Source organism: Budorcas taxicolor, chromosome 15 (assembly GCF_023091745.1).
Source record: "Budorcas taxicolor isolate Tak-1 chromosome 15, Takin1.1, whole genome shotgun sequence".
Taxonomy (NCBI): Eukaryota; Metazoa; Chordata; class Mammalia; order Artiodactyla; family Bovidae; genus Budorcas; species Budorcas taxicolor.
Window position 1 is genome coordinate 78,528,039 of NC_068924.1, and position 27,445 is coordinate 78,555,483.

The 27,445-nt window shown below is 63.4% G+C and overlaps 1 protein-coding gene across 2 annotated transcripts; it reads right to left on the minus strand.

Moving 5' to 3' along the window:
- Positions 1–3,510: 3,510 nt before the first annotated feature.
- Positions 3,511–27,123, minus strand: TNKS1BP1 (tankyrase 1 binding protein 1). 2 transcript variants are annotated; one of them, XM_052652730.1, is made up of 12 exons: positions 27,064–27,123; positions 23,980–24,087; positions 22,304–22,934; positions 20,858–20,927; positions 15,086–16,714; positions 10,899–12,916; positions 6,083–6,425; positions 5,756–5,906; positions 5,529–5,656; positions 4,766–4,920; positions 4,535–4,607; positions 3,511–3,916 (listed from the first exon to the last, which is right to left on the minus strand). In XM_052652730.1, exons 2-11 carry the CDS (start codon positions 24,071–24,073, stop codon positions 4,547–4,549), a joined length of 5,280 nt encoding a protein of 1,759 aa, XP_052508690.1. In that variant the 5' UTR covers positions 24,074–24,087; positions 27,064–27,123; the 3' UTR covers positions 3,511–3,916; positions 4,535–4,546. The 2 variants fall into 2 exon arrangements, with proteins under 2 accessions (XP_052508690.1, XP_052508691.1); XM_052652731.1 differs by lacking the exon at positions 27,064–27,123 and adding an exon at positions 24,422–24,503.
- Between the last annotated feature and the right edge of the window lie 322 nt (positions 27,124–27,445).

Here is a 27,445-nt window from a genome sequence, read left to right on the forward strand (position 1 = left end):
TTGGGAAAAACCCTGTCCCCCACCAGCTTCCAGGCCCGGGGCCAGCCTGCTCCAGGCATCTGAATCAAGATGGACCCAAAAGAGCGCCTCTGTTCCCCTTGCCTAAATAAACAAAAGGAAGAAGACAAAAGCAGCCAGGACCACGTTCTCTGTCTCAAGTACATTCATTTGCCACCATTTAGACCTCGAACAGCTCTGTAGAGCAGATCCTCTATTTTACAAAGCTGAGGCTTGGAGTTACTTTAAATACATTTAATTTGAAAGTGAAAGTGAAGTCACTCTTTGTGACCCCATGGACTGTAGCCCACCAGGCTCCTCCATCCATGGAATTTTCCAGGCAAGAATACTGGCGTGGGTTGCCATTTCCTTCTCCAGGGGATCTTCCTGACCCAGCGATCGAACCCGGGTCTCCTGCATTGCAGGCAGACGCTTTACCGTCTGAGCTACAAATAGTAAAACTGAGGCTCAGGAAGGGTCCCTGAGGGTCAAAAGAAGATAAAGTCTGACCTGCTTCACTCCAGTGGGACTGCCCATCTCTAAGCATCTCGGGGATGGGCTGTGTCCACGGCAGATGGCTGGACCACTTTTGGGGGTGGTGGGCAGGATGCAGGTGGAAGGACAGCAGGCATCACTGGTGGATAGACGTCCCACAACACCCACCACCACCACCCAAGTACCAAGGGCACCACGGGCAGCTGTCAACTTGTTCTCAGACTCAGCCCAACACAAATCCCAACCTCGGGCTGCGGGGAACGTACGCACCACACAGTTCCCAAAGGCTTCCTCCTCCACCCTCTAGGATCCAGTTCGCACGTGGCCCAGGGTCTCAGTGAGGGCCGCGGAAGCAAGGAATCGGGGGAGAGAGCACTGAGACATTTCTAATCATAACGAGACTGGGACCCGATTCTCTGGGCGTTATCAACAAAAATCCCAGGACGGGACAGCTCCACTTTCGAACGTGTAGGAAAGGGTTTGATTCCTTTAGAAACACATTAACTTGTTGCCTTTAAAGGGGAGCCCTCTGGATCTTCCCTGGCAGTCGGGTGGCTAAGACTCAGCGCTCCCAGCGCAGGGGCCCTGGGTTTGATCCCTGGTAGAGGAACCAGAGCTTGCCTGCCCCAAGTAAAAGGCCTCGCATGCTCCAAGGAAGATCTAAGATCTCACGTGCCCAGTGGTGGTGGTGGTGGTTTAGTCGCTCAGTCACGTCCGGCTCTTCCAACACGATGGACTGTAGCCCGCCAGGCTCCTCTGTCCATGGATTCTCCAGGCAAGAGTACTAGAGTGGGGTGCCATTTCCTTCTCCAGGGGACCTTTCCGACCCAGGGATCGAATCGGCGTCTTTTATGGCTCCTGCAGGCAGGTTCTTTACCGACTGAGCTACAAGGGAAACCCCGCATGCCCGGAGCAGCCAGATAGAGAAATACTAATATTTTAAGATATCAGAGGACTAGCGATTAAAAAAAAAAAAGTGATGCCCTCAAAGTCTGTATCTTTATTCTAATGACTCTTCTAAAGCTCACTCAACTCTTCAGGAATTGCCTTCAGGGTCATCTTTAACCAAAATTGATCAGCCTGCATGACTGCCCAGGTAATTCCCCAATCCAGGCATCCAAGTGACTCTCAGTTTCCAAAACTCAAAGCCAGGTTCCACAGACCTGCCCCTCCGAGGCCCCTCCCAGGAACCCCTGCACGGCTGCGCGGTACCAAGTTTTCTGACTGTCCTCAGACACCTGCCGTTCCGCTCAGAACTTGGGTACGCTGCTCTCCAGAACCAGCGGTCCTCGGACGGAGGGAGGCTGGGCCGCCCGGGCCCCCAGCCCTGGCTCCGCCGTCTCCGGAAGCAGGGCCGAGCACCGGGACCACCAGCTCCATGCTCCCCACTAATGAGTCTTAAGTGTTTGCCTTGGGCTCCTGCCAGTTCTACTCCAGCGAGGAGGAGGGACGAGCGATGGGAGACAGAGCTCCTGCCAACCCTGCTCCGCTGGCTCCCAAGAGGGCTGGCACGGGGCCGCGCAGCACAGACGCACCCCGGGCGCAGCCAGGCACCCGCGGGAGAGCCCGTCTCTCCCCTCCTCTTCAGGGGGCTTCCCCAAACGCAGATTCCCGGGCACACCTACTAGACCGCAACCCTGGGATGCGCATGTTTAGTAAGCACGCTAGGAGGCTAAGGGTCAGGGCTCTAGGACACCAGGGATGGGAATTCCGGGCTGGTTTGTGCGTTTCTCTAGAGTCCAAGTGTTGGTCAGACTCTCGAGTTACATTAAGACCCCCCCCCTCCCTAAAAATAAAAACCAAAAGGCTAAGAAGCTCCGGTGGATGGGAGGATTTCTAAGTTCAGCTTTAGCTACAGTTCAAGTGATTCTGTTTGGCCTCTGTCTTCCCTGGTGGCTCAGCTGGTAAAGAATCTGCCTGCAACGCAGGAGACCTGGGTTCAATCCCTGGGTCGGGAAGACCCCTGGAGGAGGGCATGGCAACCCACTCCAGTATTCTTGCCTGGAGAATCCCGTGGAGAGAGGAGCCTGGTGGGCTACGGTCTGTGGGGCCGCAAAGAGCCAGACACAACTGAGTGACTTCACTTGCACTTTCAAGGTGAGTCCACACAAGTCTCTCCTTTCCCCAAAGCTCAGGGAGAGACGACCCCAGGCCTGAAACAGGCTGGCACCTCTCAGATGACAGAGAAGGCAGAGAAACAGGCTGAGGGACAGCTGGTTGCTGATGGTCAGGGGTTAAAGTGGGAAAGACCAGGGCAGGGGGACATTCTCGAATATATGGGTTCAAAGAACCCTTCGGGATCACAGAAACCAACCACCTACTCCCGTGAGAATGATGCATTTTTACCAATATCTGGTTCACTCTCTCTCTCCCTACTAACGTCTAAACTACATTTCCCGGTCTCCCTCGCAGTTAGCAGGGGGCATAACTTGAATTTTGGCCAGTGGACCACAGGTCTCCCAAAGTATCAACCCTTGTCTCCACTGGATGCTACAGAGCCTCTGGGGCTCCTGACCATGGCTGAGCCACAACAGGGAAGGGGCCTGGGTTCCACATGACTGTGAGGTTCACAGCGCTCCTCCAGGGGGTCTTCTCGACCCAGGGATCGAACCCAGGCCTCCTGCGTTGCAGGCGGATTCTTTACCATCTGAGCCTCCAGGGAAGACGGAGGCCAAATAGAATCACTTGAACTACAGCTGAACTTGGAAATCATCCCATCCACTGGAGCTTCTTAAGCCTTTTGGTTTTTTTAATTTTTAGGGAGCGTGGGGGCTATTAATGTAATTTGACAGTTAACCCATCCCAGATGGGACTATGATTGGAAAAGAAACCTTTGTACGTTAAGCTATGTAGATTTGGGGGTTGTCCGAATCGGGAATCAGCCCAAGGAGTGCTGGGGAAGACAGGCTGGGCGTCAGCACAGGCTCCAGGCTGGGCCGGGGCGAGAGCGGCACCTCCCAGGTTCAGCCTCCGACGGGGGACACGCCACAACCACACACCACAACCGGGGCAGCACCAATTCCCAAAAAATTTTATTGTTTCAAGTGGCAAAACGTTATCGGTTTCTGTGGGGGCCCTGGAGGGGCGGAGGGAGATGTGGGGTGGGGCTGGGCTCTGCCCGTTACAAAAATCAAACACTTTTATAAAAAAGGCTATAAACTGGTATCAAAAGAAAACCCAAGGGGGGCTGCAGGAGGAAGCAGAGAGGGAAGTGGGAAGACAGCGAGGGACCAACACCGTGGAAGACCGGTGGGGAGGGGCGGTGCAGGGGAGCTGGGACGCTGATACAAAGTGCATGTCAGGGCCTCCCCCAACGCCCCCCGAGGCGGACGGGCAGGGGCTGTGGCCTGGGGAGGCTCAGCCGTCTCCCCACTGGGGACCCCACAGGGACGGGCACTGCCTGAGACTGCCAGATGGGAAGGACCTGCAAGAGGGAAGAGAAGCGGTTGGATGGGGACAGGGAGGCAGAAGGGCATTCCAACTCCCTGCCCAGGCGCCCCTCTGCGAGGCCCAGCGTGAGGAAGGTCCTGCTGGGGACCTCCAGCCTAGCGAGTGCTCCCCAGGGGTGCCAGACCAGAAGGGCAGGCGGGCCACACTCAGGCCACCATCCTTGAGCCTCAGGAGGAAGGCGGGGTGGACGCCCCCAAGCCGAGAGACCCAGGACTCTGGAGCTTGGCCTTAGCCGTCTGCTTCCAGCCTCGGAGTGTTAGCGGCTCAGTTGTATCCGACTCTTTGCAACCCTACGGACTGCAACCCGCCAGGCTCCTCTGTCCATGGAGTTCTCCAGGCAAGAATACTGGAGTGGGTAACCATTTCCTTCTCCAGGGGGATCTTCCCAACCCAGGAATGGAACCCAAGTCTCCCGATTGCAGGCAACTCTTCACCAGCTGAGCCACCAGGGAAGCCCAAGAATACTGCAGTGGGTAGCCTATCCCTCCTCCAGCCTTGCAGAGGAGGGCCATAAAAGCAGGTCTGGGGCCTTCGGAGGCCTCGGGGCAGGGCCCCCAGCCCCAGACAGGCCAAGCCCAGCTCCTGCCCGCACCTCAACGACTTCTTAGACCTTCTTTTTCTTCAACTTCAGGGCTTGCAGCCAGTTGGGCGATGATCCTTCTGACCTAGAAGGCAGGGGGCAGAAGTCAGACCAGCACCCCTGGCACCAAGCGAAGAGTGCCGACCTGTGGCACGACACCCCCTCCAAGTCTCTGTCTCCCTGTAAAGCAGGGTTTTCCTCTTAAGACCGAAACGGGTAGTTCCCGGCACGCAGGTCACCTACCCTGAGGACTTGTCTGGCTTGGGTGGGAGCGCGTGGGGCTTGCCCAGCCCGGGGACCTTGCAGGACTTGGAGCGCTGCATCGACTCCTTCTGGCCCGCCTTGCCCTCTGAGGGCTCCCCCTCGTCAGCCGAGCGGTTCCGCGAGCGCAGCTTGGCCTGAGAGGAAGCCGGGGAGCGGACGGACGTCAGCGGGGCCGGCGGCGGCAGGGAGGGCCAGGCCTTCTCCCCAGAGCGCAGGGTCCCCGGCCCAGACCCGAACGCCCTCCACAGCCCTCTTACCCCGGGGAGGGGAAGTCGCTTAGCGATGACCTCCCCCGAGGGCGGGCTGTGCCTGGCACCCCGCAGGCCCTCGGGGAGACACTGCTGACCTGAATCCAGCCCAAGCGGCCTGGACGGAGCGAGCGGGGACGCCCCCGGGGTCTGCACGCCCTGCGCCCTCTGCCTGCAACATCTCCCCACCACACACACTACGGTCACCGGAGGGCTCCCCGAGTCCTGCACCCCGCTTCCCACCTCCCTCTGAGCAGCCTGCCCCAGCCCCGCACCCCCAGGACGCCTAAACCTCCACCCCGCTGCACCACGGTCGCCCTGCCAGCCCGTGGGGTTCTGGGACCCAGACCCTTCATGTTCTTCTCTCCATCCTGCCTCGCGCCCACCACGGGCACAGCAGGCGCAGAGAACGGACAGGGTTTCGGAGCTTAGACGAACAAACAAACAGACAGGGGGCAGGCCGGACACCAGAGGGCGGCACGGCCAGAGGGCACCTTCAGGGCCGATGGGCTCAGGCCAGGAAACAGGCTGACTTTCAGGCCCTTGGTCACCCGTGTCCTGCGGTTCTGAGGCTCCTCGACCACCTCCTCGTCCGAAGACGGCACCTGCGAAGCCCGTGGCTCTGCAAGGGCCCGGGCAGGGTCTCAGTACGGGGCGGCAACCCCAGACCCCCCGCCCACGGGACAGCGACATGAAGGTCGTCAGGACAGCCCAGCCCTACCTGTGGAGTCTTGGAACAGCCTCGCATCCGACGCTGCAGCCTCCGACAGGCCCAGCGTGCCCCCGGGCCGGATGGCCGGGGCACGGTGCCCACGCTTGCGCCCCAGGTTGGCACGGCTCCGGTACATGGCGCTGTCGAGGATCTCGGTGTCCTGCAGGGGGTGGGGGTACACGCCACTGCCATCACCTTCGCGCAGCCGCCCTGTCCCAGCTTCCCGCCCCCCAGGCTGAGACCACCCCACCAAGAGGGAGGACCCGAGGTGAGACCCGAGCTGCAGCACCTATACACCCCTTCCACCTGCATCCTGACAACAGCCCACCCACTGACCTCGATGAAGGAGAAATCCTGGCTGGGGGTGCTGGCCGGCGGGCCCTGGGGGGCCTGCTCGCCCTGCCTGGCCCCTGCGGCATCCTGGGTGCTGTCGACCGCGTCTGTCCAGCTGGCCTCCGCATCCAGCTGCGGCCTCCAGGACGGCAAGGGGTCCCGGCCAGGCTCCCGGGTCTCCGCTCGGTCCGCACCTGCCGCGGCCCCTTCCTCCTCCGACAGGGTCCTGGGCCCCGGGGACGCCGACTGCTGCAGGGCCAGGGCCTCGGGGCTGTGGGCAGCCAGCCTCTCCCCCAGCTGGCCTTGGGAGCCCGTGGGTGGGGAGCGGGCCAGGTAATCACCAGGGCTGCGGGGACAGAGCAGAGGCCGAGGTCATGCGAGGCCACGGGGCCCGCCCAAAGCCCCCCGCGCAGAGAGCCTTTCTCAGCCTGTTTCCCTGCGGGCCATCCATGCCTCCCTCTGGACTGCACGCAGGGAGCGAGCTGGGCCAGCCCGGCGTGTTCAAACGCCAGGCTCCCCGCTTCCTGAGACGATGGGGGAGTCCCATCACCCCCAAGGGGTCTGCTAACTACAGGGTCACCGGGGGCACAGAGTGAGGCTCTGAACACCTCGCACAGAGCCGCGTACAGGGGACCCCAAGAGCCTTAGAGTCTTCTAAGTAGAGTCTCTGCAAGCGCAGATTGAAACTGAACGCCTCGCACAAAGCCGCGCAGGGGGCGTGCCCACCAAAGGGATCCTACCGCTGCCAACGCTGTGGACGCTGGCCCTCCCGGGGTGCAGACCGCCTGCCGAGCCCCACCCCCGCCCTCCAGCTCACCCTCCCTGCACACCTCTACACACAAGGCCCTCGCGGACCGCCGCGTACCCGATGGCGTTTGACAAGCTGCTTCTGCCCGGCAGGCGCCCCCGTGCCCTCAGTCGGCCTGGACCCCCCCTGGGGAGCCCCCGGGCCCGCCCCCCGCCCAGCACACCCTGGGCGCGAGCTGCCAGCCCCGCCTCAAGTCCAAGTGCTCTGTCCCCACGGCCCGTCGGCCAGCAACTCGAGGACGCAGCCGCCTGCGTCCCCGCGTGGTCCAGGGCCTGGGACAGAGATGACGTCTGCCGGGGGGCGGGGATGCCACCTTTGGGCCCGAGCTGCGTCTCCTGCCCGCTGCGCCCTCGAGACACGACCCGTACCATCCGGCACGCACAGCGCGCTCTGCGGCTCACGCTCTGCACTCGGGAGCCTGTGTGTGGCCCAGCTGCCTGCTTGCCCCCAAGACAGACACACATGCACACACTCACGGCCGGTCTCCTGTGGGGAAGTGGGCACGGATCACCGGTCACTCCTTCCACACACCGGCACAAGCACCACGGAGCCACACCCAACACAGAGACACGCACACACACTGTACACACACATGCACAGCACCGCAGAGCCACACCCGAGACACACACACACAGACACACAAACACACACCCCATGCACACAGCATGGGAAAGGTGGGCAGTGCCTGGAAGCTCGGCCATGAGCCCCAGATCCTGGGCCGGAGGGGAAGAGCGTGAAGCAGGTGAGTCAGCGCCAGGCCAGAAGTGGGGCGAGCAGGGGAGCACTTGTCAGTCTGTCCTTCCCAAGGCTGCTGACAAACAGAATCAGGAGCGCCCTGGAGGGAGGGAGGGGCAGCCTCGCCGGGCAGCAGCGCCCACCAGCCTCTCCGGAGTGAGGCAGAGGGGAAGCGGGGGGCAGAGGGGACACTGGGGGCAGAGGGGACGCTTGGGGCAGGCCGGGGCCAAGGGGCTGCAGACCCGCAGATGGGTGGGCAGAGACATCCACACCAGAGGGGACCCGGAACACCCGCAGCCCCATGGGCCTTGGGGGAGGCCCTGCGGAGGGGTCAGGGGGAGCACGCATCCCACCCACTGTCTGCACCACGTGCCCAGCCTAAGGGCCCATCTCAACTGACACCAGCTCTGCCCCTTGCCCGTCAGGACTCTGAGGATCCTGAGGGCCAGGACTTGATCCAACCCCACCCCCAGGGCCATTCCAGGGACAAACACGGGGGTCCACGTGTAACAGACTCGTTTCCTCGTGCTCAAGGCTCCAAGACCCAAAATAAGAGCAATCGGGACGGAAGGTGGAACGATGTGTGTATACAAGCAGCAGCTGACCTTGACTCCAGAGAGACAGGAAGAAAATGCCAGCCACATGCAGGGGCCCGGAGAACACCAAGGGGCAGCGTTCACAAACTGTGGGCCCTTGAGAAAATCACGCTGCCACTCTGGGGCTGCTTCCCCCGCTCACAGAACGAGGGGGCCAGCCCTCAGAAGCCAAGGGTCCTCTCCCAGCCCACAAAGACCCCCCCAGATGGCTGGGAGGATGCTGTATCCCTGGGGCTGGGGGCTGGGGCAGGAGAGGGGGCGTGCAGCAGCTCTCGGGGGGCCCAGGAGCACCTCTCCCCCCAGGACAAGGAGCCCGAGACACGGGAGGGACATGCCAAGTGCCCATGCTGCTCTCATCCCAACTGTTCAGACAGCAGTCCAGCCGATGGCCACCAGCCTGGGGGCCTCCGTCCCACGCAGGACGATGGCCAGAAATGTCCCCCAGGGCCCCACATCCATCCACGTCTGTTAAGCGGGCGTGAACTCTGGCGGTGAGCACCTGGCTGGGGCTGACCATGCATCCACAGCTCTGACACTCCCCACACACGGACCCCCAGCCCAACGGCCCCCAGCGGCGTCGGGAGTTGATGATGCCCACTCGTCAGAGGTGGGAAGCTGGAGCAGAGACGGGCCCTGCTCAGGCTCACGGAGGCGGTGGCAGAACCCGGCCCCAAACCTGGCGGACGGGCCCAAAGCTAGGGGCTCTGAGCTGTCCTCAAGGACTTCTCATTACCAGGAGAACCTGCAAAGCTTCCTCCAGAGAGCAACTTTCCAGAGTGTAGAATTTCCCCGAGTCAGAAGCTCAGAACACCAGCCCAGTGGATGTTAATCAAATAAGCTCAAGAAACATCGCATTGGAGAAAGGTAACCAGGTTTCCATTACTGATGTACTTTCGGTGCCAAGAGCCCTACTTCCTAAGTCTCCCGTGCGTCCACTGAGAACACAGTGTTAGCCAAATGTACAATACGGCCCGAAAAAGCCGGACATTTTCAAGGTGTGACGGAGGCCGGAGCTCAGACAACTGAGCTTCTCTGCCAGAACCCTGCCCCTTCCCCAACCCAGTCCCCCAGCCAGCCTCTCTCTCCATCCTTAACAATGGGGGAGACTCTCCCCCGTACCCCCCACCCGCCTTCAGAAACACGTGGAGGGCAGTGGGTCCCACTGCGTGCAAGTCCAAAAGCCTTGAAGGCATTTAAGCCCCACAAGTCGGAAAGTGGCATTTCTGACTCGGTGACCTTAAGTGGGTCATACCACTCGACCTGGAAATTGGAGCTGATTAAAAAAAAAACCCTTTTCTGCTTCACAGGGCAGGTGTGAAGATCATGGAGGGGAGGTGTTGGGGATGGCAGAGTTCTGAGCATCCTGGGAAGAAGACTCAGGGGCAACTTCGGGTGGCCTATGCTCTCCCCACACCCGGAAAGTCACAGCTCAGAGAGATCCGGTCACTCATGCCCTTCCCTGCAGGCTTCGCCCCAGCCAGTGCCCCTCCAGCTCCATGCAGCAGCAGAGCCCAAAATGCCCCCCAGGGCCTCGCCCTGGCCCCAGGCTCTGCCTACCTCCCCTTCCCCTCCCCCGCCCCATCCTCAGCCCCCAATGCCTCTCCTGACACCTCCGACACCCCAGTCCCCTCTAGAGCATTCCTGGTGCCTCCGGCCCCTCAGCTACCAGCACCCCCACCTCCACTGCAAACACAGCTTCCACCCAGCACAACACGTGAGAAGCACTCCCCTCCACCCAGGTCTGGCAAAGTTCAAACCTGCGACTCAAGTCAAGAGAATTACACCCGATCTCAACGGACGGAAGTGATGGCAAAATAAACATGATGCCTTTTAAGCACCCTTAAGTGGGGTGAGACATCGCCCCGGTTGGTTTTAGAACAGAAGAATTTCAGAGTCAGACCACGGTTGACTCATAAAACTGTTTTTTTTGGACGGGGGGAGTTCTTTTTCAGCCACCCTGGGTGTGGAGGCCAAAAGGTCACCAGGCCAGATACCAGGTCCCAGTGTTCTTCGGGTTCCCTTTTGAACCAGGGTTTAATTCTCAGCTGGTGTGGCTGTTTTTTATTTATTTATTCGCTGCGCTGCACGGTCCGTGTGCAGAATCTCAGTCCCCCGACTGACCAGGGACTGAACTCCGGCCCACAAGCAGTCAAAGCGCAGAGTCCTAAGCACAGGACCCCCAGGGAAGCCTTGCCCTTGGGGGCCTTAAGACAGGGCAGGAAAAAAAAAAAGAAAAAAAAAAAAGACAGGGCAGGCAAGAAGCATGGAGGTCCTCCCCACTGGCAGAGATGAGCACTACTGCCTGCTCCACGCTGGACCTGCCCAGGCGAGGATCACGCCAGGCCTCGACCCCCCAGGCCCAGGAATGTATCGTGCCTCCCAAGCCAGGAGCATCCGGGGCCCGCCAGAAACCATCCCGCACAGGACGCTTCCTCCAGCACCCAATCATGCTGCAAAAATCACACCTCAACCACCACAGTCATCGCTTCAAAAAACAAACTCACCTGTGTGTGTGTCAGTGCTCAATTTAAGAAATAAATAAATGCAAGAAAAATTCACACTCCGAATCATCCCAGTTCTCCGAATACTAGACGTTTTGGGGGAAGAGCAGCTTCCACCCCAGGTAGAAAGGAGGCCGTTTCCAGGGTCTGTCACGCCCTCCCACCCGGGGTTCCCTTACCTGGGTCCGAAGGCCGGGGACTCCTGAAGCCCGTATCCGTCCTCCTCCGGGCAGATGACCACGGGTGGCAGGAATGGGTCTCCGTCCTCGGCGTCTGGCCCGCTCATCTCACCGACCCCAAGCTCTCTGGCCTCTGAGGGGCCTCGGGCCTCCAGGCCGGAGGCTGAGAGGTCATCATTCCCCACACCTGGTTCCGGGGACTGGCTGAGGTCCCCCAAGCCACATTCCGGGGCTTCAGCCGGGAGCTCCACGTTCCGGAGCTCCGAGTCCTGGGCCCAGTCCACCTGGTCCAGCCCGCGTCCCCGTGGCCCCTGAGAACTCTCCGAGTCTAGCTCACAGGGCACCTCCAGATGCCTCAGGCCCAGACTGTCACCCCAGTCCACCCCGCCTGGCCTGAGCTCTCGGTCTCTCTGCTCGGGAGTCCAGTCTGCCTGACCCACTCCACGCTCCCTCGATTTAAGGAACTCTCCCGCCTCCGTGCCCGACCAGTCAGTCTGCCCCACTCCACCCTCTCTGGCCTGCCTGGGGCCTCCGTCTTCGGAAGTCCAGTCCTGGTCCCCGACTCCGAGCCCCCCGGGGGCCTCCGCCCCTCCGCTCTGCGGACGGCGGACTAGCCCTGCGTCCGTCACGCCCACGTGGTCTGCCCAGCCCGTCTGTCCCACGCCATCCTCCCTGACTTCGCCAGAGCCGCCGGCACGCACACAGCTGGACACCTCCAGGTTCCGGAGGCCCAGCTGGTCAGTCCAGTCCACGGCCCCCTCGGGGGGCAGGAAGGGGCCGCCTCCCAGCTGGCCACAAGGGCTCAGGCCAGCCCCGCCCGCCCTGTCGTCGCCGATTATCCCAAACTGGGGACTCCGCTCCGCAGCCTCCCCGCAGAAGCTGCCGCCCCAGCCCCGCCGCCCCGGGCCGAAGGCCGCCTCTGGCTGGGTGCCCACGCCGAGGCCGAAGTCTCCAGCCCAGCCCCGCTCCGCCCCCTCCCTGTCAGCTTCCCCCGGGCTCCGAGTGCCCCCAGCCTGCAGGCCCCCAACCTCCCGGGAAGTAGCGCCGCCTTGCCAGCCGCCTGGGTCCCTCTGCCCCGGAGCCCCGTCCTGCGGCTGGGGGCCACTGGTGGGGAACACGCCCCCCGCCTCGGCGGTCTCGGGCCAGCCCGCGTCCCTGCCAGCCACCTCGGGGCTCACTCGGCCCAGGGTCTTCTTCTCAAACTCCGTGTCCTGCCGCTGGGCCTCCTCGAGGCTGAACCCGGCGCTCAGGGCTCTGGCTCCAAAGTCCCGGGGGAGGCCGCCGCTGTAGTCCGGCACCCAGGCGCTCCTGCCAAAATCGCTCCTCCCAAACCCCGGGCCCTGCTGCCCTGAGTCCTGGCTGCTGCTGTACCTGCCGAGCAGGTCCTTCTGCCCTGATTCCGGACCCTGCCCCTCTTCATCCCGGCTCGTGTAGGCGCCCAGGGCATCTCTCTTCCCAAAATCCCAGTCCTGAAGGCTTGCATCCCGACCGCTGTAGGTCCCTAGAGAATCCCTCTTCCCGAACTCCTGGTCCTGGAGCTCCGCATCCCGGCTGGAGTAGGTGCCCTGGGAATCCCTCTTCCCGAACTCCTGGTCCTGGAGCTCCGCGTCCCGGCTGGAGTAGGTGCCCTGGGAATCCCTCTTCCCGAACTCCCAATGCTGAAGTTCCACCTCGTGGCTTTGCGGAGCGCTAGGCTTCCCGATCACCCGGTCCTGGGCGCCAAGGACCCCGGGGGCCCCGGCTCCACCCGCGTCTTGGCCGCCGACCTCACCCTCCTCACGGTCGAGGGCACACCTGCCGGGCCATTCCCCAGGGCCCCCGTCCCCGACTCTGTGGCCACACTCGCCAGTCCAGTCCCTCTCTCCGAGGCCTGGGTCCCCTCGAGGGCTTGCAACTCCCAGGCCATAATCCCGAGAAGCGTCCTGGGACCAGGTGGAAGGCGGGAAACCGCCGGGATGTGGGCCTCCTGCAATTCCAAATTCACTCCGCAGATCCTTCTGGGCCCAGCCGAGGAGTCCCTGGGAATCAGAGAGAAAGAGACACAGAGAAACGGGGCTTGCAATTAGTCAGGGTGGCGATCGGTCCGGAGCGAGAGTCAGCGCTGCCTCCTGCCCAACTCTGGCTTCGGAGAGCCTGGATTTGGATGCCGGCTGTGTGACCTCGGGCAGATCACTTAAGCACTCTGGGTCCCCGGGGTCCCCATCGTTCAATGAGGTTAGTTCCTACGGCACAGGGTAGAACGAGAGGGTTAAATGGAATCACTGAAGCCGAGGGCTCAGCAGAGGTCCCGGCACCCCGTGGGGCCTCCACGGCAGATCCCTCGGTCCTGTTTACCGCCCTTGGGCAACACCTGGCGAAACGCCAGGAGCAGGGCTGCCTGGCAGAGGGGTCTTCCCGGGGCTGTGGGGGCGGGCACGGCCTCAGTGAGGACCGTTCAAGACCCTGCGCCCCTCCACAGCCACCCCTTTCCAAGGTAAGCTCCCCAAGGCACTCTTCACCCTGCCAGCCCCCGTGAACCCCCAGCCCCGACCCCCGAAAGGGAAGCTCCCTCCTGCCAGCAGCCGCCCTGCGAAGCCCTCTGGGTCCTCACCGCCCGCCCCAAAGGGACGGCCTCCTCCGGTTCAGGGAGAAGACCCAGCCAGGGCTCCGGGCTCCCCACCCCGTCCGGAACTCCCTGACTCACTCCTGCGGCCGGGGGAGCCCTGGGCTCGGGGCTGCGGAGCCGGCCGGCCTCGTCCCGCAGCGCGGCGTTGGCCAGCAGCCTCTCCAGGACCGACACGCTGGGCTCCCGGTCCCCGGGCCCGGCCATGGTCCCGGCCTCCGGTCCCCGCCCGCCCCGGGGCCCACTGGGCGCGGCGAGTGCTGGGACGGGGCGGGCAGCTCCCCTCGCCCGCCCGGACCTGTCCAACGGCCCTGGCCCTGCTCCCTGCAGAGCAGCTGCAGCTCTCAGCGCCCCGCCCGGGGGCCAGTTGAGTCACCGCATCCCGGGGCGGACAGACACACCTACCGCGGGCGGACACACCTACCGCGGGAGCCCAGAGGCCTTAACTCCTTCCTGCTCATTCCCCAGGCCCCGCCCAGAGGCCCCGGCTCCTCCCTCCCCCCAGCCCCGCCCCTGCCAGCCGCGGGCTGGGCGTGAAAAGTTCGTTTCAAACGCCACCTGGACCCCATCCCTGAAACTGCTGGGCAGCCCGGTAGTTTTAGAAAGGGCACTGGCCCTGGAATCGGTGCTCTGGCCCTAGCCCAGCTGCCAGCTTACTGGGTAACCTTTGCACAAGGCTCTGCCTCCTCTGGGCCTCTATGAAAGCAAGTCTGAACTTCACAGTAAGAACATTCGCAAGATGCAACACTCCCAAGCACTCGCGATGGGCCCTAGTCTGAGTACTTCACAGGCACTGCAGCCATCACCCTGCGAGGTAGAGCCCAGCACCATTCTCCCCATTTTACAGATGCAGAAACTAAGGTGCGGGCAGGAAAGTCATGTGTTCAAGCTCACACGTGGGCCAGGAACAGGGCCAAGACAGCAACTCGGCAGTCTGGGTCCAGGACCCGCGTCTATCTGGCTCTGCTGGCGCCCTTCATGAAACCACCCGTCCTCACAGACTGAACACTCAGGGGTGCCAAGCCCTGCACCCAGCGTTTTCCACGTCTGTCTTGCCCACAACACAAGCCTAAGTGTCCTCGGTCGCTCAGTCGTGTCCGACTCTTTGCGGCCACACGGACTGCAGCCTGCCAGGCTCCTCCATCCATGGAATTTTCCAAGCAACAGTACTGGAGTCAGTTGCTGTGCCTTCCTCCAGGGGATCTTCCTATCGCAGGGACTGAACCTGTGTCTCCTACACTGGCAGGCAGATTTTTAACCAGCAGTGCCACCCAGGAAGCCCCCAAGTCTATGAGGCAGATGTCATCATTGTGAAAGGGCTCTGAAGCTTGGAGGTCGGCGTATGTGCCCGAGACCACTCGGCTGATGGAAGCCGGGGTCAGATGCGGACTCAGACTAGACTCTAAGCAGCAGTCCATACCCTCTGCTCTGCCAGCTGAGCAGACGGTACGGACCTCCAGGGCAGGGGCAGAGGTGCCTGCTCACTGCTGGATCCCAGACTCTCGACACGGCATCCGTGTTGAAACAACGAGGCCCCCCAAAGCCCCTGACTTCCATTCTGAACCCTGCCCAGGGCCCCCCTTACCTCAGAGCAGGCGCTGGGGGTCGGGGCGCCCTTCAGCTCAGATGGAGCACCCCGCCGTGCAGTGGGCGGGGGCGAGGCCAGCAGGTCGTCCAGCCACTGGGAGCCGCTCTCGGGCCCTGTGGGCTCGGGGGATGCCCAGCGGGGGTCTTGAACCGCTGTCCTGGGTTGGGTGGTCTCGGCCAGGGCCAGGGCCATGGGGTCCTCCTCGACAGACAGCGCCTGCCCGGGCTTGGGGGCGTCGACAAACAGGACGCAGGGCTGGTCCGGGGGCGCTGGCTGCTCCTGCCCCAGGACAGGCTCCAGGACGCACAGGGCGGCCTCCTGGGCGGGTGGAGGGGGCTCCCGTTCCCCGTGTATCTCTACCTGCAGCAAGGCTGGTCCAGGTGGGTCCCCTGCTGTTGGTGAGGACTCCAGAGAATGGTCCTCCCCACCGCCCATTGGGCTCTGGGAGGAGCCCGGGTCGTCCCCCGGCCCCCGGGAAGCAGGTCTTCCTGGTCCCTCTGCAGCCAACGGGGACCCTGGCCCTGGCTGGGACGCGCCTTCCTCCCGGATGGACGCAGGCCAGTCCCCGGCCTCCTCGCAGATGGACGCGGCCCCGCCTCCAGCCTCCTCCTGGGTGGACACGGCCCCATCTCTGGCCTCCACAGCCTCCGAGGCCCCACCTCCGGCCTCCTCGCAGGTGGACACGGCCCAGTCTCCGGGGTCCTCGCGGGTGAACTCGGTCCCTCCTCCGGCCTCCTCCCAGGTGGACGCGGCCCCGCCTTCAGGCTCCTCCTGGGTGGACGCGGCCCCACCTCCGGCCTCCTCCCGGGTGGACGAAGCCCAGTTTTCAGCCTCCTCACAAGCAGACACGGCCCCGTCTCCAGCCTCCGCGGCCTCTGCAGCCTCCGCGGCCTCTGCAGCCTCCGCGGCCTCGGTGATGGGGGAGGGCGGTGGGGAGTCCAGCCGCCACACCCCGAGGCCTGCAGGCCGTGTGGGGAAGGTCCATTCAAAGGAGTGAGACAAGCTCCAGCTGGACTCTGTCCCACTCCCCAAGGGGTGGTCTAGGGCGGACGGGCCCCCCTGGGCCTGGGGCAGGGCGACCAGCGAGCCCCCCAGCTGCTCCCGGTCTGGGCCGGGAGGCCGCAGCACACCTTCAGAAAACCGCCGCTGGGCCAGGCCGCCAGCAGGGCGGTCCTCATTCCCCGGGGCCGCCCCGTCCCCAGATGCAAACGTTCGAGGCAGGTCCGGCAGTTCACCTGCTTCCGTCAGGGGCTGGGGTGCTGTGGCTGGGGACCGCTCGGGGCTGGAGTGCCCTGTGAGCTCCCGCACCATGGGGCTGCTGGGTCTGGGGGCCTCCGGGGCGGCCACGGCTGGGACCCCTGGGCTCGCAGGCAGGTGGTGGGAGCCTGCCTCGGGGAGGCCCGCAGCTGGGGAGCCCAGAGTCTCAGGAGGCAGGGAGGGAGGCCCAGGAGCAGCAGGGCTCTGGGCCTCCGGACGGTGGGGGTGAGGGGGAGAGCCCCCCTCGAGGGAGTCAAGGTGAGGAGACTTGGGGCCCGAGCCCAAGGCCTCAGCGGGGAGACCCAGGCCGGGGGTGCCTCCATTCTCCAAGGTGAGGCCTGGACCAGGGGGCACCCAGGGCTTGAGAACCTGCAAGAGAAAGTCAGGAGGTGTCACTGCTCCGCAAGCTCAGGGAGGCCCCTGCCCACCCCTGAGAGACCCCAGGTCAGTGCTAGCTGCCTGACACTCTCACTCCATGGGGGAAACCGGGGCGCAGGGACAGCCCCCCAGGACAACCGACAGAAGCTCCAGAATGACCTCAGGCGTCCGAGACTGCCAGGGCCCCCAGACCCTCCCGTGTGGCCCTCCCCCCACGAAATGCACAGCGCTCCATTCCCAGGGGATCACTCAGACCACGCCCACCCGCATCCCCCAAGCCCAAAGCTCATGTGAGGAGTTCCTAAGGGTCCAAGGTTCATGGGTCAGGAACACTGGCTTTGTGCACTTCTCTGGTGGTCCAGGGGCTAAGATTCCACACTCCCAATGAGGGGGGTCCCGGGTTCGATCCCTGGCCAGGGAACTACATCCCAAGTGTGGAAACTAAAACTCTGCATGCCATCACTGTAGATCGCGCGAGCTACAGTGAAGATCAAAGATCCCGTGGGACCCAGTGCCGCTGAGTATGTAAACAAATAAAATATGTGTTTTTAAAACTGGCTTTGTAAAGGAAAGGCAAAAGGAAACTAGAGAGTCTGGCTGGCTGGGTGCGTGGCCTCAGGGTGGGACTCCACCAGGCCCAGGGCAGCTTCAGACCAGCTCCTGGGAGCAGCTCGCACCCTTGCTCTGAGCATCCACGTTCCCAGCGCTGCCCAGGGGGCAGCGGGACCCAGGGTTCAGGCCAGAAGCCCCAGCGACCGTGAAAACGCTGGGAGACACCGGCACCTCCCCTGTCGGCGGGGTGCCTTCCCACGCGGGGTCTCTCCGAGCCCCGGCGTCCCCACCTGCAACCCAGGGCCAGGGCAACAATGTCCACCTCGTGGTCAGGAGAGGATTCAGCAAGATATGCGCACCCGGCCGCTGTGAACAGCACGGGGGAAGAACGGACACCCTGGGGCCCTGGGACCCCCAGCATTTGACCCCCCTTCACCCCTGCAGGCCGCGACCTGAGTCTCGTTCTATCTGACCTCTGCTCTCCCCAGAGGTCAGGCCCCCCCACCTTCTCCCATGGAGGGCTGTCTGCCCCACCACCACCTGACCCCTGGGCCTGGGCAGGGGGGCATCCTGCTTCCGCGTCAAGGCCACCCTCCGATCCTTCCAGCCCGCGCAGACGAATCTCAGGTTAATTTAGAGCCTGTGCCCTTAAACCACGCCCCCCAGGAACCCTCCAAGAGCCCGGGACAGACCCCTCCGCCCTCAGAGCAGAGCTCCTGGACCACAGCCGCCCTCCCGAGCGCTGCCCCTGGTAAAGAGCTCACAGCGGTTCCTGAAGCCCCACAACTGACCCATCCAGTGTCCTGGCTCCGCTCCCTGACCTCCTCTCCCCGACTTCCCCAGAGCCCACCTCTCTGAGGGTCCACCCTAGACCTCGTCCTCAGCCAGAGCCCCTCCGGAGCGTCAGGTCTAGGGGACCTGCTGGCCCGTGTCCACCCCCGTCCATCCGGCACCCTCTCTCCCTCCCCTCCGCCCATCTCCTCCCTTCTCCCCGTCCCACTCCCCTCTCTCCTCCACCATTGTGTGAACTCCCTGTATTCCCTCACCAACTCAAGTTTAACCTAATGCAATACAGCTCTGCCCCAGCTCCAGACTGCACCAGGGCAGCTGGAGACAGCCGCCACTGGGATGGTGGGTTCCCTGCAGCCGCAGCCGCAGCCGCAGCCGCCCCAGGCTCAGCCAGAACGCCCAGCAATCTCACGACATCCCCCTTCCACGCACCCCCACCTCCCAGCGACGCTTTCCCATCCAGTCTGTCCTCAAACCTCAAACCTCTGCACCTCTGCCCAGGCTCTCCGGGCTGAGGGCCTTGCTCTCCCTCCCCGAGGACTCAGAGACCCCCACCCGGGCGCCCCACTCCTGAGCCGTCCCTGCTCAGAGCTCAGGCCAAGCCCTCCTCTGTGTCCAGCATCGCAGATTTTTTTCCTTCTCTACTGGACCGTTTCCATCAGCACACAAACTGCCCTCATTTCTTCTGGCTTAAAAAACACACACACATGCTGCTGTCCAGCCCTCCCATCTCTCCAGCTACACCCCTTTCCTTAAACCTGGCCTCTGCATTCAGCACCTCTAACCTCAGCGCCTTGGGCCCGGCCTCCGCTGAGCCCCCTCCAAATGGGCTCCCTTCTTCGCTTCCACCACCCTGCCGCTCCAGCCAAGTTCAGCCACGACCCCCCATGCAACCCCCCATTCTCGAGGCGCCCCTTCCTTGCCCCGCAGGCACCACCTGATCGCTGACCGCCCGCCCTAGTCCCTCCTCCAGCCTGAGCAGCTCCTGTGCTCCACGCCAGCAGGGTTCCCTCCTAACCTCTGCTCCTTCCTGCGTCTCCTGGGCTCCTCTGCCAGGCCTCGTCTCCCTCCCACGCCTCACCCATGCCCTCAGGGACCCCAGCCGACTCCAGGGCCATCTGCACACCGACAAGTCCCTGCAGCTCCGGACTCAAACACCCCACTGACCCCCTCGGACCCCGTGGGACGAGGCGTCTCCAGCTCAACAGATCCAGAAGCAAGCTCCTCCAGTCTTCCCAACACTACGAAGGCCCCCTTCTCCGTGAAGGGTAACCTCCCCACCACTTGGGCCATAGACCCCCAGTGGCACGCTTCACTCTCCGTTCACTCCCCGCAGATCAGCCTTGCCTGCAAGTCCCGTCCACTCCACCTTCACATCAGAGGCCCCCCCACCCACCGTCTCCCCCAGGGACTGCCTCCAGGATCCACAGCACCGTCGTCTCTCACCAGGGCGACCCCCAGAGCCCCCCGACTGGCCCCTGCTGCTGCCCTTGGCCCCTGGCCAAGATCTTGGGCAGGGAGACTCCTTGCAACGGCAGCAAGGTCACACCTCTCCTCCTGCCCATCAATGGCCTCCTTCCCTCCTGCAAGCCAGCACTCCCCGTCCCGAGTGGCCCATCACCACCCAGTCTGTGACCCAGACACCCCAGCTTCCTCGCTGGGTGGAGCCCACGTCCTTTGTAGCTGCAGCTCCCTCTGCCAAAAAGGCTGTTCCCCAAACATCCAAGAGCTCACCCCATGCCCCACTTCCTGGCAAGGACTTCCCGTCACCCTCACCCCGGGACCCATGCAGGTGGTGTCCCAGGTGCCCGTCTGATGCTCTGCACGTCTGCCGGGTCACAGGGCGCCCAGTGTTGGAGTCCGCCTCCCCGCGTTAGAAGGCGCGCTCCTCGGGGAGCAAGGGCTTCCCTCGTGGCTCAGACAGTAAAGAATCTGCCTACAAGGCAGAAGACCTGGGTTCGATCCTTGGGTCAGGAAGCTCCCTGAGAGAAGGGAACGGCTACCCGCTCCGATCTGCCTGCCCAGAGAACTCCGTGGACAGAACAGCCTGGTGGGCTACAGTCCACGGGGTCACAAAGAGTCGGACAAGAGTGAGGGATGGACACACGCTTTCCTGGAAGCAGGGGGACTGTGGACGCTTTGCTTGTGGCTGTCTCCCCGGCACCGGGATCACAGTGGATGCTCGATAAATACGTTTGGACAAATGCACACACTCAGGTCTCTCCCCTTGCCGGACGGGACAGCCTCCGGCTAGCAGGGGCTCTTGCAGCAAGACAGACCGCCCTCCGCATCGTCTACTCGGGAACGCAGACTGTCCACCCCCGAGCACACCACGGGCAGAGGGGCTGTAACAGGAGACCCCCGTGAAGCATCACTTCCCCTCTTCTGCAAGAGGGCAGGCCTGGCCAGGGACCGTGCTGGACTCGGATCCTGCCTTCAGCCCCTGGGCAAGCTATTTGGCACCTCAAGCCCCGGCGTCCGCACCTCTCGCATGGAACCTGAGAGGCCTATTCGGCCAGAGTTATGACCGGGTTACGTCAGTCAACATCCCCGAGGTTGCCCAGCAGACAGTAGGCTGTCCAGGGCAGTCATCCTGGACACTGTAGGAGCCTCAGGGCCTCAGCCACACTTAGCCAGGGTGGCCTGGAAGTTGAGAAATCTGAGCCCTGACGCAAGTCACGTAAACATACTCCACAGCCTCTATTTCCCCAGCTAAACTGAGGGAGGCGGGAGAGAGGCACAAACGAGGCCCTTCCAGCTCAGAGACTGCGTCATAGCGGGTAGGGAACTCACGTCAGTCACGGGCTCAGAGACCGCCAGCTGGGCCAGGTCCCCGTTGAAGGCCAGGTCCGAGGGGCACTTCCTGTGAGGGAGAAAGAGGGGAGACGGAGGCACAGATCACGCAGGTGGAGAAGGAAGGGGTGATCAGGGGTCTGCCCAATGACCGGGACAGAACTTAACATGCACCCCGCCAGGGGCACGTCCTCCCAGGGGACAAAAACTCTGGCGGCTCTGAGAGAGAGCACCCCAGGGCCAGCGCATGTGCCCCAACCTGCATGTCAGGGGGTAAGCCCCTCAAACCCCTCAGGGAAAAGCCCGCGCAGACCCAGAGCCCTTGGGGCTTCTGGTAAGACCACCAAACCCCAGAGCCCTTGAGGGGTTAGGGTTCTCCGGGCCAGGGCAGCTGGCCCCTCCCCAGCCAACGCTTCCGGAGAACTGCAGGGGTAGGAAGACCACCAGAGAGATCTTGCAAGGTCGAGGTTGCTCCTTTCAAGCCAGGCTGGGAGCAAAGGAGGGGAAAGAGGGCGGAACCCAGCCTGGACAGGGCGGGCCTCCAGGGAGCCCAGGGGGACAGGAGGCTTCGGGTGCCCATATTCCCAGGAGAGGCTGGCGGGCACCGCGGGCGAGACTCTGGGCCTCCAGCTCGGCTCAGACCACGGCAGGGCCTTCTCTGCAGCAGGAGCAGGGTCAGCGGGGCCAGAGAGCTGCGGGGTCTGGGGGGCAACCGGCCCAAGCTGGTGCTCCCTGCCCTAAGGATGCTCCAGGCAGCTGGGACCCTCAGCCTCCTCCCCGGGGCCCAGGGACACGTCCAGGTCAGGAGCCCCCAGGACACGCTGGCACGGGCTCTGGGAAAGGGGATGCTGCACGCAATGGTCTCCAACCCAGCTGTGTGGCCCGCATGCTCACATCCACTGGCCTGGCGTCAAGGGGCGTTCACGGCTTTCCTCTCCTGTCAGACTCCTCTTCACGGCCAGGCTGTGACACACACACACACACACACACACACACACACACACACACACACACACTCCAGCAGACACACACAGACACACAGATACACACCCCAGCACAGATACACAAAGACACACACACACACCCAGCACCTGGCACACCGCTGCACCCACAGGGCGGGCCAGCAGTTCAGAGCACACACTGGAATCAGAGAGGCCCTAATTCTAACCCCAGCTCTGTCTGTCACTTGCTAAGGGACCAGGGGAAGTCACTTTTGAGCCTCAGTTTCCTCATCTCTAAAATGGGCCTAATACTCCCTTTACTACACAGGATAGCTGTGGATTAAGTGAGAGGGCGGTGGGTGGTCCGTGACTGTCACGGGTTGACCCGCACGCAGGCACCATGCAGCACAGCTAACCTCCAAGGGAAGATCACCATCTCACAGGAGACTACCCACCCTGTCCTCCAGGCTGGCCGCAACCAGACACACAGCCCCCCACCCCTCACCTCTGCTCGGGGGTCTCGCTGGGCTCCTCGGGGCAGTCAGCAGGAGACCCCGCGGGCCCCTCCTGGGACCATTCCTTGGAGAGGGTCCCAGCATCATCCCTGGGGCCTGGGGCCATGCCGTAGCTCCTGGGACCGTATCTGGAGCTGCCATCATGGTTGAAGGTGAGGCGGGAGCCCCAGAGGCGGTCAGGGCTGGCCGGGCCCTCTTTCCTGGGCTGGTCCATCTTGGCCAGGATCTCCTCCACCGTGGGCGCGGCGAAGCGCTCCGAGGCTGGGCGGAAGGGAAGGGGCGCCTTGCGCACGCCCCCAGGGGCGGCACATCGGGCCGGAGGGGTCAAAGGGGGCGTCTCTTCTTTCCCAGGCTCCTCTTTCCCAGGCTCCCGGGTGCCTTCTCCCCCAGCCAGGGCCTCCGCCGCAGGCCTTGGCGCAAACGGAAGGGGCCGCTTATTGCCACCATAGGGCTGGGGTCCTGCCAACATGTTCATCTTCCGGGCAGAAGGCAATTCGGCCAGAGGACCCCGGGGAGGCCGAGGCCCAATGGGCACCAGCAGGCTGGGCTTGGCAGGCAGGGCTGGCTTGCCAGGCAGGGCTCGGGGTTTGGGCTTGACAGGGGGTTTGGCCCGAGGGTCACCTACCAAAAGGAAAAGGCTGGTTGAGCCGATGTCAGAAGAACAGGAAGCAGAACTTCACCTCCCACCCTATGTACTCAGAATGTTCCCACACCCTTCCATGTACAAGTCAAATGTCACCACTTCCATGAAGGCTTCCTGGATTTTCTAGACACATCCCAGAAACATCTTCCCTCATCTCCGAATTCCCGAAATGTCTAGCCAGTCACCCTTAAAAGTGAAAAGCCATTTGAGGCCCCAGCTGGCAGCTATTTCTCACTGTACCCACTTCACACCTAGTACACATTCTTACCAAGTGAACGGCCAGATGACCAAGCGGGCTAATAAACGAATGCCTGCCTACCCACGCCAGGCAGTCGGCCCTCCATCTCCCCCAGTCTGGTCCTTCCCTAGAGCATGCCATTCTGCTAAACTACATCCACAGCAAACTCGTTCTCCCAGCTCAGCTTCCCTACCCTGCCACCCTGCTGCCCCCCTCCTCAGGGGCACACCCAGGCCACCTCCCCGCCACCATCCACTGTGAGACCAGGAAGGCAATCTCACTATTGACCTAAGCCAAACAGAAAGAAATCTGCTACAGAAGGAAAAAAAAGACCAGAAACATACCTTCTATATAAGGCATTTCAATGCCAAATAAAAGACCTTGAATTACTCATGGCCACAGCCCTGCTAATAGGATCCTTTATCACCCACTCATTCCACTCGGAGCAAGAAAGGCGTCTAGACAGGGAGCCAGGAGGCCTGGGTTCAAGCCCAAAGGTGCATGCCCTCCCCGCCCCCCACACCCAGGCCTCAGTTTCCTCCTCTGTCAAACAGGTGGTTTGATCCACATCCTCTCCAAGGTTAGCGTGCTCTCTGCTGGAGAGCTGTGATCGCAGTTCCGAAGGGTCTCCACCGGAGCGCAGGGCTCATCCCGCTTGTCCTCAGGACTCCTCCCTCCCTCCCCAACAGAGTCAGCCTTCAGCCACCAGCCCCCAAGACCGAATGGGGGTTCGGGCCTCTGGCCCCCTTCCCAGTCAGCCCGCTCCACCCCGCACCTACAGGTACCTGGCTCAGAGCCAGCGGATACCAGCTCCTCGTCCGGCTGGCGGGGCGCGCGGGAGGCCATGGCTGCGCCTTCCCTGGGAGCAGACACTTGCATCACATGCGGCAGACCTGGGAGTCGGGGGCAGAGTGGTGTGGGCTGGGGGCGGCGGAAGACCCAGGAAGAAAAGAGGGAGAGCGGAGAGAGGGCCAGAGAGCTGGGCGCTGGCAGCGCGCCGTCTCTGACTTCTGGCGGAGGCCAGTGCGGGACAGGAAGCGGGCGCTTCAGGAGGGGCGCTGGGGGAGGTCACGGGAGGTCCCCGGCGGCCACGTCCTCCCCTCTGGCCCCCACCCCCCGACCCTGCGACAGCTCTCCAAGTCCGTCTCCTAACCCTAAAGTCCTGCAGGTCCGACGAGCCACCCCCTGCTCCCTCCTCCAGCCAGCTGTCCAGGGCACTCCACTTACCATTCCCAAGGCACCCCCCCCACACACACTCCTTGGGTCCGGGAACCCCCGCTCGCGGGATCGACTCAGGGCCGGGGCAAGAGGGTTGCCAACTCTGAAGTCTCCCAGTGAATCACCTCGCGGGAGACGGGAAAAACCCGCTCCTCCCCAACCTGGGCCCCGCCCCGCCGCCCGCCTGCCCCGCGGGCCTCCCCTTCCCGCTCCCTGGCCTGCCGCTGGGAGTGGTTCCCTCCCCGCCCCCCGAGTCCTCCTCCTCCCTCCACGTCCCTGCCCCGACTCCCGCCTCCTCCAGAGCCGTCTCATCCAAACACGGAAAAATAAGGAATAAAAAGTAAACATCTGGAATACATTTTTTTTCCCCTTTAATTTCTCAATCGCTTTGGCTTCGGCTTGGAATTTGATGAGGTAAAGTCAGGGCCTAGTCCTGTTGCCATAGCAATGGCCTCCCACTGGATTTCCAGAGCCTCGCCAAGAGGAAGGAGGAGCCGGCCCAGGCCCAGGGCTGGGAGAATGAGACCTGGCTAGAGAACATCCGGGGGGCGGGGTGGCTTGGGGGAAAAACTCCCTAGGGCTCCCCTCCTGGGCCCGTCACCGTGGAAGGGTCCACAGCTGACCAGAAGGAGCTACCTGGGCATCACTCACCAGCCTGGGCCTGACCCGAGGGGTTTCGAGGGAGACTGCGGAAGATATTTTAACCCACGTGACAGAAGCCTATGGCCGAGAGCAAACGGGTGCCCCTCCTCTCGGCCTGTAACTGGAGCTCCGGGTCTGCTCCACCAGGATTCAAATACTGGGTGGGTCTCCTGCCTTCCAGCTCTGTGACCTCAGGCACCTTCCTCACTGCTCTAAACCTGTTTCCCTGTATGAAGAACACACTGAGACTTAACACACTGGTTAAGACTCCAAACTTCCACCGCACACTGCAGGCGGCACCAGTTCGATCCCTGGTTGGGATACTGAGGTCCCACATGCTGGGAGGTGTGGCCAAAACTAAAAAAAAAAAAAAAGAAAGGCTCACATGAGACGATCCATGCAGCTGCCGACCTCAGTGCCCAGCACCCAGTAAGTGGCCGTTAAGTGGTGGCTCCTATTAGGAGGCTTCCCTTGGAAACCATCTCATCCTCTCCCCCAACCACAGGCTGCCAGCACTGCAGACCACACCTGGTCTCCCAAAGAACCCAGTCTTGTCACCTGTTCTCAGACACTTCACCACTTCCTCAGGTCCCATCCTGGGTCCTGAAGCGCCATCCCACCCACAAGAGGCCCCTGGACTGACCACTGCCCCTGCCTCCTTGATAGAGCCCCCGGCCCTCTGTTCCAAAGGAAAAGCGACGTTTCCTATCAGCTGGCATGCATGGGGTCCCTGAGGACAACCCAACCCTCTCCAACCTGCAGGGGCCCTGCCTTGCCCAAAGTCACCCACTCCAGCTGGTCTGGCAAGATAGCAACAGATCCAAAGAAGGGACCTCAGGTGCCCAACTTCCGGGAAAACCTCTCACTTCTGACCCTGCCCCAGCTTGTTCCCCAGATAGGAGGGACTAGGCAGGAGGAAAAGAGGCATCCAGGCCCGTGCAAGTCCGGTCAGCCAAGTCCGGTGCAGCAGGCGCGCTGTGGGTGGGTGAGTAACATTCACAGCCGGCCCGAGTGTGCGTGGAGGAGGGGCACGCGGCAGAAAACATAAAATTTTAAAAAAAAAACGCAAGGCTGTTTCCTTGTCCTTGAACGTTATTACCAGGGATACATGGTGTGGGTGGTTAGGAATGGAGACCAGCTGGTCCAGAACCGAAAACCCTTTCACCTGGAGGCTCCGCCGGGCAGGGAGCTGTAGCACCCAAGAGGGAGGGCTCACCCCCCCAACTGAGGACGGGGTCTCAGCAGCTCAGACGCCCAGCGGGAAACCCGGGTGACCAGGGACGGAGGGCAGAGCTGTGAAAATCTCAGCGGCTCTGAGCATCCCCCATACGTTAAGAGTCCAGAGATCGGCTGGACCCTGAGGGCACAGGGGAGACACCAGGCGGCTCCGGCCCCGAGGCGGAGGCCCAAAGAAGCCTCGCCGCAGGCAGGGCCGCCTCCGCCGACCCTGAGATCTCCCTCCGGCCGGGGCCGGAGAGAACACTGCCGCAGGAGGGAGGGCCAACCGCGAGACGGGAGAGCCCGGGGCGAGGGGCCGTCTGGACGGGCCCGGCGGGGAGCTCCGGGCACAGGGGGCAGCGGCCGCCGGGGGGAGGGGACGGCGGGCTGGAGGAGGGGGCGGCGAAGGCCCCGCGCACGCGATGGGGCGCCGCCGGCGGACGGACGGACCGGGGCCCAGGGACGCGCGCCAGGCGGGGGCGGGGTGGGGAGGCCGGGGGCGTGCCGGGGGCGGGGGGCCAGCCGGGGAGAAGGGGGCGAGGGTCCCTCCGCCGGCTCCGCCCGCCGCGGGCTCCGCCTGCAGCCTCGGCCCCCTCCGGGGCTCGGCCGGCACGCGCTTCAGGCCCTGCTCCCTGCGCCCCCGCGCGTACGCCCGGGCCCCCGGACCCCCGGGCCGTGCAAACTTTCCTCGTGACCGCCCCCCGCCCCCAATCTCGGCCGCGGTCTCGACGCAAGAGCGCCCACCGCCCCCGTGCCTCGCCCCCGCCCTGGGCCCGCCCCCGCGCACTCACGCTCTCCCCCGAGGTCCGGCTCCACCAGGCCCGCGCTCCACACCTCGTCGTGAGTCTCAGCCACCGCCGCCGCCGCCGCCGCGGGACCGAGCCTGGAGGAGCCCGGGCGGGGCCGCCCTGGGCCCGCCACGGCCCCGCCCACGGCCCCGCCCACGGCCCCGCCCACGGCCCGCCGGGCCCTGCCCTTAGCCCCGCCCCTAGCCCGCCTCTATCACCGCCCCAGGGGTGCATGGCCGGCTCCCGGCCCCGCCCCGGCCCCGCCTCCGGGGCGCCTTGCCCCGCCCCTACCCCGCCCACAGCCCGCCGGGCCCCGCCCCCGGGGCGCCTAGCGAGTGTTGGGGCGCCTCGCCAGGGTCCCCGCGCCGCCGAGTTCGCTGGGGAG